The sequence below is a fragment of the Cyphomyrmex costatus genome, unplaced genomic scaffold, assembly GCF_001594065.2.
Source record: "Cyphomyrmex costatus isolate MS0001 unplaced genomic scaffold, Ccosl1.0 scaffold278, whole genome shotgun sequence".
NCBI lineage: Eukaryota > Metazoa > Arthropoda > Insecta > Hymenoptera > Formicidae > Cyphomyrmex > Cyphomyrmex costatus.
The window spans coordinates 49,274-61,476 of record NW_017276888.1 but is presented as its reverse complement, the minus strand read 5'-3'; the positions used below and the strand labels follow the sequence as shown (position 1 = coordinate 61,476).

At 31.5% G+C, this 12,203-nt stretch overlaps 2 protein-coding genes across 4 annotated transcripts; one reads left to right on the top strand and one right to left on the bottom strand.

Annotated features, from left to right (window-relative positions):
* Positions 1 to 1,344: 1,344 nt before the first annotated feature.
* Positions 1,345 to 4,230, bottom strand: sta (stubarista 40S ribosomal protein SA). 2 transcript variants are annotated; one of them, XM_018541178.1, is made up of 6 exons: positions 4,177 to 4,230; positions 3,104 to 3,266; positions 2,814 to 3,025; positions 2,338 to 2,625; positions 1,931 to 2,155; positions 1,345 to 1,500 (listed from the first exon to the last, which is right to left on the bottom strand). In XM_018541178.1, exons 2-6 carry the CDS (start codon positions 3,234 to 3,236, stop codon positions 1,423 to 1,425), a joined length of 936 nt encoding a protein of 311 aa, XP_018396680.1. In that variant the 5' UTR covers positions 3,237 to 3,266; positions 4,177 to 4,230; the 3' UTR covers positions 1,345 to 1,422. The 2 variants fall into 2 exon arrangements, with proteins under 2 accessions (XP_018396680.1, XP_018396681.1); XM_018541179.1 differs by having other exon boundaries at positions 3,130 to 3,266.
* Positions 4,231 to 4,681: 451 nt separating this feature from the next.
* LOC108774927 (E3 ubiquitin-protein ligase TRIM33) lies at positions 4,682 to 10,990 on the top strand. Of its 2 annotated transcripts, none has more exons than XM_018541171.1 (11): positions 4,682 to 5,360; positions 5,553 to 5,782; positions 6,052 to 6,332; positions 6,407 to 6,517; positions 7,368 to 7,562; positions 7,940 to 8,052; positions 8,240 to 9,505; positions 9,626 to 9,788; positions 9,869 to 10,055; positions 10,137 to 10,289; positions 10,366 to 10,990. In XM_018541171.1, exons 1-11 carry the CDS (start codon positions 5,003 to 5,005, stop codon positions 10,537 to 10,539), a joined length of 3,231 nt encoding a protein of 1,076 aa, XP_018396673.1. In that variant the 5' UTR covers positions 4,682 to 5,002; the 3' UTR covers positions 10,540 to 10,990. The 2 variants fall into 2 exon arrangements, with proteins under 2 accessions (XP_018396673.1, XP_018396672.1); XM_018541170.1 differs by having other exon boundaries at positions 9,623 to 9,788.
* The last annotated feature ends 1,213 nt before the right edge of the window (positions 10,991 to 12,203 follow it).

The following is a 12,203-nucleotide window of genomic DNA, read 5'->3' as shown; positions in this document are numbered from 1 at the left end:
TCGAAAATTAATATCTAGATTAATATTGCAAGAATCGTGGTATAAAACTTGTATTTATTTCGATCCTATCTACCTTCCACCTGCGAGATTAGAGGAGTCTCGCGAGACACCCTGTTATTTGACGTGATTAATGCAGTGAAGAGTCAACTTCCGTAACTTTAGATAATATGATAGTCGATTTCTAAAATTCCATGTTGTATTCTATGTTCTACCTCTCATATGCCATTGTAACCATTGATTTCAGAATTGTTTTCGTTTGGTTACAATACTGTATATCTAAGCAGATAAAATTAATTACGTTACAATCGTTACCATAAATCAGTTTAAGTAAAACTTTAGTTAATGTTTTATACAAGAGCTATATTCCAAAACGTTCTGAGGAAATTTTATTTGAAATATATAGTACACGTGACATTATAAATATTTCGAAGCATTTGTAGCATCAAATGGATCAACATAGCCTATGTTGGGTCCTTTCCATTTGATGACACAAGTCGACACATCTTTCTTGACATTTAGAGATTGACAAAGATAGAACGACACTTGTATCGACTTGTGTCATCAAATGGAAAGCACCCGTTATATATATCAAGTAAAATTGCTTTTGAAGAGCGCATTTTAAAATGCAACTCCAAAGTTACATTTATGGATCATATTTTTTTCGATTTCAAAGTTTACAAATAAATGGATAATTATAATATATACATATTCACATTTATATTTTTTGTGTAATAAGTTTGCATAATTAAATTGATTGCATCTATAAAAGAATGTCTACGACACAATATATAAACTGACAAATGTCATAGAAACTATAAGTCTATTCATTTATCATCCTGCATGCAAAAAATTATTGCTGATAAAATCAAAAGCATTGCTAGCAAAATTAAAAACGTCTTTTTATTATAATAATAAAGGACCCCTATATACATATATATATATATATATGCGCGCGCGCACATACAAAATAGGTATGAATTCAGAAAAGCTTAACTTTTATTATTACAGAGCCCTTGCTGAATTGCTAAAAATTGTGTATTTTTTAATTGATTTATAGAGTGCACTTTCATTAGCTTCTCAAATTATTCTCACTTAAAAATTTAGTCAAGAATTTTGCTAGAGGAAAAAATTTTTTCTGATGCAGAAGATTGTACTGTACATTTCGTGTACGCGATTTCGGAATACATTTTAAGTGCACTATCAGAGCTAATGTATCATTATATTGTTTCACGTCGAATCGTCGAATAAACGATAAAAGTAAAAAATTCAGTTGCTCGCATCACAATAATTATTATACAGGATGCAGGACGCTGGTAGGGAATTAAATAAAGAAAAAGAAGCGTATACAATTTTTGTTTCAAAGGGTCTTGTTACAGACACTGTACAAAGTGCATTGTCCTTGAGATATTAGCAGGCACAAAATTACCACTTTTCGCTGGTTGCACCTCCCCAGCTTTGAGCAGCAGCAGTTGCTACGGGCGTTGACCATTCCTCTGGAGGCTAAATAGATAATATTGGTTAATAATCGTATGATATCGGTAACTCACTTTTCTTTTTTTTTTTTTTGACAGTCGACACAAACGTTCTGTTTTGATTGACATTTAATGAATAACAAAGATACATTTGTGTCGAATGTTTTCTATAAGGAAAGCAACATTCAATGTAGCAATACAAAATAATTATGCATTGTCTCGTCCGGATGAATATAATTGAAATCGAACTTCACTACAAGTTCGTTTAATTTATGAATTTTACTATTCCTTATTTAATTCACGCATAATTTTAAGTATTGATGAATATTTTATATAAATACATATATAAAACAATGCTATACAAATCAGAACTATACAAGTATTAAAAAAAAAAAAAGAAATAGGCGAACCAATTAAATTTAATAAACCGGAAATAAATCTGTGAATGTGTCCTGTACCTGGGCAGCCCAATCACCGCTGGTTTGGAATGATGGCGTAGTGCCAGCTGCAGGAATAGCCGTAGCTGCTGGTGGTGCTACATCATCGGCCCAGTTCTCGGTGGCTACGGCGGTAGACTCAACATCGTTCACCCAGCCAGGTTCAGGGGCTGGAGCAGTCTCCACTGGACCCGTGAATTCCTTCACCGGCGCGATTTCTTTCGCGGCCTGTTCTTCTTTTTCTGCCTAGAAACATGTTTCGTAACTCATTATCAATCACTACATAGAAATTGGTAGAGGAACACTTGTTCCATCTATGTCAGAAAAGATTAAGCCATTAAAAAAAACCAACAGATTAATTTCTGGATACTATTTTTTCATCATTACGATAAACTTAAAACGAAAAACAGTAATTGGATAGCACAGACCTCTTCAGGATCTCTGTAGAAGAAGAGATCGACCACAACATCCCACTTGGTTTCACGTGGGATAGATCCTCTCAGGCGCAATACTTCCCTGGCGAGCAGCCACCACATCAAACCAACAGTATGTAAACTCTTAGTATTACAGGGAATCGCAATGTCCACGAAGCGCAGTGGTGAATCAGTATTGCAGAAAGCAATGACTGGAATATTTACGTAGCTCGCCTCAGTAATAGGCTGATGATCAGTAGATGGATCTGTGACAATCAGCAAGCGTGGTTCACGGAAGGCAGCCTAAAAACAAAAGTTGATTACTATGTTGCATTCAACGAATTGTCAAAATGCCCAACAATATTGCAAGAAAATCAGAAAAGATTAAGCCAAAGAAACCAACAAGTATCATTTCTGGAATAAAATGTTACATCACTTTGATATTTGTACAAAAAACTTAAAAGAACTATTCATTTTTTTTCTTTTTTTACCTGAATTTGATTGGTGAATGCACCTGGCGTGAAACGTCCAGCGATAGGTGTGGCACCAGTATGAGCCGCAAATTTCAAAACTGCTCTTTGACCTGAATGACGACAGCTGATAACAAAAACTTCGCTGGGGTGTTCAATAGCAACGATAGCACGAGCTGCAAGCAATAACTTTTCCCAGGTGTGACGAAGATTGATGACATTTACACCAGCACCTATAATTGCAAAAAAAAAAAAAAGAAAAACATATATTGAGAAATATAAGTTACATATTTAAAGAGTAGAATACTTGCCATCAACTCTTTTCTTATAAACGTACTGTTCCATCTGAAAGTTGACGTTTTCAGCACCGAGATGAGTGCCAGCAGCCAACATTTTAGTAACGTCATCTTCTTTGAGTGCTAATACGTCTAAACCTCCTGACATTTTAACGTTGTGGTTGAATTACGAATCAACCTAAAATAGTTTTATTTTTATTAGTTATTAAAAATGAGACAAGTAGGTATTGCTGCGTTAAATAACAGATAATGATTTTTTGTATATATTTTCTATTTCTATTGTAATTAACAAAGATAGTATAATTTTATCATTATTTTTGCATACAAGCAACACAAACTTTTCCTCAATTATTCAATTTTAAAGTCTACGCAAATTTTTTTTTTGAGGATGTGATAACGTTTAAATAAATTGAAGTTATATGAAATTAATTGAATTTAGACTAAATACCGATAAGAATAAGCCATTTACAGTCAAACTGAATCTCAGATGCTTCTAATATAATTTCAATTTAGAAAAATTAATGATTTCATGCTATAAGCATCAAACTTACAAATTAATACAATTGATAGGCCATAATTATTTATCTTATTGCATATGATTAATATTACTAATATTAGGAACAGGAATAAATATTAAGACTTCAACTCACATCAGAAACCATATATTCCGATGTAACTGATATCTGATATATTAGATTGAATTTTAACATTTATTCCTACCTTAATATTTCTCCCATTGTGCGCAGGGCTGAAACTAGTATTAACCTCAAAATCATATGTAAGTAACTTCAGATTTATACAAAATAGTTCTCGAAACCTTGTTTAGTATACAACCTTCTTACTATTTAAAATAACAAAATCCAAAGATTTATCTAACTCCAAATCCATGTATAATGTATTGAAAATTATAAAGCATGCCACGTGCATCCAATTCAGCTTTTCCAAACCAATTACAAAAAATTATCATTAAAGTACATATTGAATAAAAAAGAATTGCGTGTGTTATGAACATGACTATCTATTCCAAAATTAGCTGCTCAAATATCATAGAGATGCTTTATACAAAACAGAATTGCAATAAAACTCACGTTATAGGATGCCACTAGGAGACTTCTTTGTTGGGAAACCAACAGAAAAGGAAGTCGCACGACTAAATTCTGCGCAAGTCACGAGCATCGTGAATCAAAACAGCTGTCATTTTTTAACGAAACAAATAATGTAGAAAAAAAAATTACCAAAAAAATATTTAAAAATATATTAATTATATTTAAAAAAATTGTGAGGGGAAAGTGATTTTTTCAGATGATAAAATATTCAAATGATAATTGCACTGATCAGTGATGTAAATTTCGTGTGGTTTCTATGTAAGAAATTAACCAATTACAGTCGAATTCGAGGAGAATAATCGACTATGATTCGTCCATTTCTTATGGCTTAAAGCTTAAAACTCTATTGTAAATCCGGGGACACATGAATACTAGCCAAAATATCGGGCTTTTCCGTCTGCAGGAGTCAAAACGGAGCAATGGAGCCATAAGTTTTGTCTATATATATGTTATACGCTATATATATATGTCACATACTCCAAATCTTCAAAATTAAAGATATATTGATGAAAATTGAAAATAAATAAAAAATATTTAGTTGGTTTTTTTATTCGGAATTTTATATTCGACATTTGTTTATTTCAAGTTAAAAAATATTTGATATTACCGAATGGTAATAAACATCTACAGAAGTTGTGACGGGTATGTGTGTGGTGTGTGTGCAATATGTATAATTAAAATGGCTGCCATGGCGCTGTATCCACTATATTGTCTGAGAGAAATCTTTTGCCATAAATTATAACGTAACTATTTTCTAAAAAAAAAAAAAAAAAAGTGAGGGAATTGTATCCTCGAATTTCCATTAACCATGGAAAATCAAAGTAACGAATTAGTAGTGGGAATGTCAACCTTACCCTTAGTACTACCTGTAGTAGTGAAGGAGGAACCTATAGAGCAAAACAGTTGTAAGCAAGATACACAACTTCAATCTCAAATACAGGATGCAATTTGTATTGAGGAAGACTGCAATGATCAACGTATTGAATGTACTACTGAAAGTCAGGAAAGTGAGATCCGTGCGTTTCTCTCAAAGTGTGTTTTTTGCAATAAAGTCTTCACCATGGGTGATGACCCAAAGCTTCTCGAGTGCTTACATGCAGCCTGCACTATGTGCGTTAATAATAAAATCAGTGATCATAATACATCAGTCGATATGGACATCCTGTGTATGTAAAATATATGTACACTTCTTTTCATTCTTAATGGTCTTCGGCAAAGTTAATATATACTCATCAATATTGAATTACTAAACGTTCTAATATTTGATTGTTAAATATGATAATACTGATTTCTACTTTGATATTTGTTATAATTTTATATTAAATCTATTTTATATTTGTGTAATGTTATCTTTGCAGTAGAGAGTAACGTGATTATGTGTCATGTTTGCAATGTAACTAGCCAGGTGGAAAATTTGATTGAAAATAGGTTTCTGTCAAAGTTATTGGAGGAGGAAAGTGATGTAGGATTGGACGACGAAGCTAAAGAAGCCGAGGAAGAAAAAAAATGTACTAGCTGTCATGATAACATTAATGCTACTAGTTGGTGCATGGAATGTGAGGAATTTATTTGTGAAAATTGTGTTATGGTAATTATAAATTTGTATTAAATGAAGGATATATGTATATATCTGGAGATATATATATATATATATATATGTGTGTGTGTGTGTACATATATACATGTCAGATCTTTTTGATTTATTTTTTGATTAGGAATAGTGCTACATGGTTCGTGGCTTTAAGAAATATTCTATATATATAATCTATGTATTATATCTCTTAGATAAAAAAAAAAGGTTTCTTAAATGAATACTTAAATTGAAATATTGGTTGATCATATCGGATGAATTTTAAGGCTCATCAAAGGTTGAAGATAACCAAGGATCATGTAATTAAACCTAAGGATGAAATAGTAAATGATAGAGACAATGTTAAAAGAGGAAATAAGAAGATACCTGGATATTTGTTTTGCACAATTCATTCCCATGAACAGTTATCTTTATTTTGTCAAACATGCGATAGACTGACTTGTAGAGACTGCCAACTTAGTGAACATCGTGACCACAAATATAAATTTATTCATGAAATTGCAGCTGAAACTCGTACTTCCATGTCGATTTTGCTTAAAGAAGTAAGGTAGGATTTGTAAATAGTAGCGATCAACAAAATATTAAAGAATTAAGATTTAAGATAAAATTAATAATTTTTAGTTACAAACGTGTATTATTGAAAAGTGCAATGAAAGTTATAGAGGATAGACAGATTCTAATATTGGAGAAGAAAAAAAGTCTTGTTCAAGATATAACACAAATGGTAGTACAGTAAGTATATATTATAAATCAGAGTCTATACTTTGTTCAACAAGAGAATGACCACAGATCAGACAAATATTCGTCCATTTTGCGCTTGTTTTAAAATTTCAAGGTTACTACATTCGTTTAAATCCGAGCTCCCATATACCATTTATTACGATAATAAGTATAGCCCCGCTTTGTCCATTATACTGTCTCCTATTCACAGATTGAGGTCATTCTCTCGGTGAACAGAGTATAGAAGTTCAGATTCATTATATAGGATACATATGGAAAACTACTGTGACACGAGTGAGTCGCATGCTTACTAAAGTGAGATGACAACATTTTGGCAGGCACATAGCCTACTTAATATTAAAAAAATCACTCAGTAATTTTTTGCATGTGTCTCATGATTGTGTCCAAACGTTCCGACCCTAATTATAAATACATATGTATTAAATGCATATATATTTTCATTGACAAAAGAACACAACCAACTGTCCCCCTTCAATTTTGATGCGCTTTTAGTATGTTGTTCTAATACAAAATTTTTTTATTAATTTTTATATATAAATAATTTAAAAAACTTTAATTTATTCTAAAGTATTCTTATAGCCATTCAATTTTTATTATAGAACATTTTTTCTATCTCTTAAAGTTTTAACAATATTCACTCAGAAAAAAAAAACCGATTTTTTTTTAAAGGAGATTTTTACCTTTTTAACGTGTAACTTAGCTGATATAAAACGTACATATTTCTTATTTTTGTCCATAGAACAAACATTCTGAAAGTTCAAAATTGAAGTGTAACAATTGTGTTACCTTGTAGTAAGATGTAATTTGATTAGGTACTTAAATCTTATTCTTTTTGTATCAGATTAACGAATGCTATTAATACAAGAGGAAAGCAATTGGTAATGAGATTAAATGAAGTGTGTGATCAAAAACAGAATACATTAAATGAGAAAAAAGTTGCTTTAGATCAATTGTCCAGACTTACAGATCACTGTATACTTTTTGGTACTCATGCTTTAAAAAAAGGATCGGACATGGAATTATTATATAGTAAAAGGTATACTGAAGTCATAACACACACACGTGCACACACGCTATAAGTCATATGACTGTCACATGATCTTAAAAAATTGAAAAAAAGGATATAGCAGTAGTGGTTTTTTCTACACTATTATTACCTTGTGTTTTTTATTAGTATTTAATTTATTTTTATGTACTGAAGAGGACCTTAAACATAAGTCGAAACATCTATGTTTAATGTTCTATATGAATAAATTGTAATTGCACACTGATAACTTGTGTCGGCTCGTATTGGCTTTTTAATTTTGTTTTATATTTATATAAAACATTTTTATGATAAGTTCTTTCAGAGATAACAGCTGTAATATTTTAAATGCCCCATTTTATATATATGCACACATAATATTATTACAGATCCGTGACAAGCCATTTGCAAAGAATAAAAAGTAGACGAGCTGATATTCCAAATCCTGAAATACCTGTTAGGATACATTTATCTTTGGAAAAAGTACCAGATTTAATAAAAGGTTTGTAACGCAACACTAAATCATTTCTTACCTGATTTTTTACTTTTATAGTTTTACCTTTTTTAGTTTTTATATACTGTATAATTGACATAATCAATAAATAGAGATTTAATCTTAAAATTAGAAAATCAACCCAATGGATTATATTTTGTGAGCATAATCCAATTTATTTGTATTACTTCTGCAGTAGTATCATCAATCGGAGCAATAGTCGTCGATGGTAGAGTATATCCGTCCATGTCTCCTTTAACTGCTAGTAACAGCACAGTGTCTTATAATGAATCACAAGCTGAACAAAAACAAACCACGAATTCGGTAAATAATGCTCAGTCTGATGGTGTTATGCCCATTGCCATTCAGCAGGGATTACCATTACCTGTAATGGTAACACAACAATCCACTAACACGCAACAGAATTCTTATCAGCAACAAGCGTCTCTGCATCTTCCACAGCAACAACAACAACAACAACAGCAACAGCAACATACTCAACAATCACAAAATTATATGCAACAGTATATCGCACCACACAGTATGTCACCTCGATCATCGCCACAAGCGCATCAGCCACGAGTACCGTATTCTGTTAACTATAGTAATAACAGATTGCAACAACCTCCGCTGATGCATCAACAACGTCCATTGGGAACCTGTCATCAGCAACAAGTAACATCATCCACACATCCACATCAGCAAGCTCAAAATCTGGATCAATTGGGACAGAACACAAGTTTACGGGGGCTTCTCGCGCATAATTCTATTCCACCGCCCCCATATCCATCGTTCCGTGCATCCGCCAATCATGTACCGTACCGATTTTCTCCTGGATATAGATATTCTTCAAATAGTAACCCTCAGAGAGTCCAAGTACCACCACCTCATACATATCAAACGGCAAATACGTCCATTGTACCTGTGACGTCACGTATGCAGCAATGTAATTTGACTTCTCCGTCATCGCAGCACATTGGAAATTATCCCATTCATCGTTGGCATATACCACAACAAGCAAATCCTTGCCTTCCTTATACCTTGCCTCGACAGCAACATATACCTACTTATACACCAGTTCCTACCAATGATACATACAAAATTACTTTAAGGAATCAACAGACTAACAATAATCAAAAATTTAACACTAATGTAAGCGTCAGCTCGTGTGATAATCCACCACAGTTGCAAAATTCGGCTACCGTTTCATTGTTACATGCTGTCAGTTCGTCCATACCCAAAACTCCTAGTCCTGTCACCACTCCTGGCAAGTCGGACGATACTGAAAAGAGCTTAGATAAGTTTTGTCAAAAATCATTAAATGATTTAATGCTCACTATTGCAAAATTAGATAGTAATGGAATCTTGGTGATACCAGAAGCTCAAAGAAATCAGATAGATTCGGCACAAGTTGATAGTTCCACCGACGAGGATATAAACACGATAGCTGAGAATACAACAAGTTAGTTGAACTTGATGTTATTTCACTTTAATTAAAAAATGTTAACTATACTATTGTTTTTTTACATAGAAAACTTGGCTTAGGCTTTTTAATTCAATTTACATGTCTTTTTTTTAGCAGATAATTCGAAAAATACAACCGCTTCTATGGTGATGAAAGACGATCCAAACGAAGATTGGTGTGCCGTATGTATGGATGGAGGAGACGCAGTATTATGTTGCGATAAATGTCCAAAAGTCTTCCATCTTTATTGTCATATACCTAGTTTAAAATCATTTCCAGAGTAAGCTTTTTATTTATGGTGTATCCTTTATCTCACTCTTCCTTTCAACTCAATTCAAGATTAATTAAGCATTTTTTTAGCGAGAGTGAAACTTGGCAGTGTATGTTGTGTACAAATGTACTCGATTGTTCGGATGATATATCGAACAGTGAAAAAAGATCAAACGGTATGAGCACTAAGGAATTGCGAATTGCACAAAGGATTGTGTTAGAACTTTATTGTCAATATGAGCAAAGCTTACCTTTTCGGGAAGTTGTATCAAGTGAGGTAAATGAGAGACAGCATAATTTTTTCTCGATGTTAGTATTTGACAAGTCAAGATAATGTAGTAAACGTTTTTGTTTTCAGATTACTGATTATCATCGAATTATCAAGAAGCCAATTGCATTAGATATAATCAGGGATAAATTAAAATCTGACCATATAGACCATTATACAGATCTAAGACAAGTTATGGCGGACATTAGACTTATGTTTAAAAATGCTTTTACGTACAATCCTGTAAACTGATAAAAATTTTTAATTCTTTTTTACCATCATCACCTTTTTTCGTATTTATACATTTCTTTTTTTTTAGGTGGATTCACAAGTTTATCAAGAAGCTAGAAACTTAGAAGAGTTTTTTGAAAAATTATTATTAAAATGGGCACCAAATTATGCATATGATGATCCTTTTCTCACACCTGACAAGGAAGAAGATGAAGAAGTTTTTCCACCTAATAGAAAATACAGACGCATAATTAATGATTAATAGAATGAGTGAATTGTTAAGTGCATCTCTTCGAAATTATTGCGTTTGGGACTAAATTATTTTTATGAATTATAATTATCGAATTATATAGTTAATAATTTGGTAGAACATGATAAATACTATCCATACTCTCTCTCACAATAAGATTAATTCTTAAAACGGAGTAAAAGGTAAAGCACATGAACGTTTATTTTATATTATCTGAAATGTTTATAATGTAATTTTTTCGATTTTTCGACTAGATGAACGATATTAAATATTTCAGAACAAGGTCTGTCAATGTAATATATGACTTTTTCGACACGTTTCAATTCTCGAATATACACACGTGCGCGCGCGCGCACACACCACACACACACACACACACACACACACACACAATTATATAAAGTGACGCGATAGATTTTTAATTACAATCATTAGATGATGTATTTTTAGCAGGGAATGGAAACACGCGTTATTTTCTTTTTATCTCGTTACTTTATTAACAATTTGGTAATAACATTGCAAAAATTACTTTATTCGTTGCTTGTAACGAATAAAGTATCTCGTTGTTGCCTTAAAAATAACGAATTTACTTATTTTAGTAAGATAACGCATGATGGTGACAAGTACTTTTCAAAGTGATTTTTTCAATCTTAATGCAATAATTAACACGTTTAATTAGTTATTGTTACAGTCATAAATTGCAACATCATTAACAAACCGTTATTATAAAACAATATCGACAAAAATTACTATAGTTTCATTCTCTGATTTTGAGTATGTTAATATAAGACACTGCTTGAATTATCACGTTAGTAAACTATAAAATGCGTAACATTATATTTGATTAATAATGTTGATATACAATTATTTGTTGAATAACATTTTCTTTGATATCTTTTCATCTTTTTACTCTCATCGTACATAAAAATATTTTATAAAATATACATATATAGATAATAAAATTTCATTTATACTATTTTCACTAAGTAATTAACTTTTTAGACACAACATACTTTTTTGTGTTTTTAAAAAGATTGCTTTAAAAAATCATGGAAGACCAAAGCTAGAAAACAGTTATATGTATATTTTTAAATATATTTTTTATTAGAAAACAGTTTTATTGATTTTTTTATGCAATTAACTTTCTTCTTTGATGGAAAAATTTCGTTGAATTTTTCAGTAAGAGTACTGAAAAATCGCCAAAATTAAAATCATTTAATTATTTTTAACTAGGAATGACCTAGTTTACCTAGTTGAATCAGATTGAATCTGATTACTTTAGTAATATTAATTATATTTGAAGTTTGAGTTATATTTGAAAATTTCGTATGTACAGTCGCAAATATTTGTTAATTTTTTATTTTTCAGCTCATGAAGAAAATCTTTACAAGACCGGTATTTCATTTTGTTATACGACAAAATGGAATTTTCAAATTGATTGACTATAGGATAAAGAGATCAGAGGACCTCTCTGTTCTCTAGTCAATCAACACATGAATATCAGGTTTACACTTTCTTTTCTACAAGTGGTTCTTCTTTTGCCATATAATTTTTATTCTTAAGAAACAAAATGTTGTAAATTGTTCCCATTCGGTATTACGAACAAAATCTGTTTTACGAAAACATTCCGTCACATTTAAAGAAGTTTCCATAAATTTTTTTAAGTTTAAAATTTA

Excerpts from the sequence above, each read along its gene's own strand:
- sta (XM_018541178.1), bottom strand. The coding sequence starts at position 3,236 with ATGTCAGGAGGTTTAGACGTATTAGCACTCAAAGAAGATGACGTTACT. Across the intron at positions 2,626-2,813 it reads CATTCACCAATCAAATTCAG|GCTGCCTTCCGTGAACCACG; the intron begins GTAAAAAAAGAA and ends TTTTGTTTTTAG. Across the intron at positions 2,156-2,337 it reads TCTACAGAGATCCTGAAGAG|GCAGAAAAAGAAGAACAGGC; the intron begins GTCTGTGCTATC and ends ACATGTTTCTAG.
- LOC108774927 (XM_018541170.1), top strand. The coding sequence starts at position 5,003 with ATGGAAAATCAAAGTAACGAATTAGTAGTGGGAATGTCAACCTTACCC. Across the intron at positions 9,789-9,868 it reads AGTTTAAAATCATTTCCAGA|CGAGAGTGAAACTTGGCAGT; the intron begins GTAAGCTTTTTA and ends GCATTTTTTTAG. Across the intron at positions 10,290-10,365 it reads ATGCTTTTACGTACAATCCT|GTGGATTCACAAGTTTATCA; the intron begins GTAAACTGATAA and ends CTTTTTTTTTAG.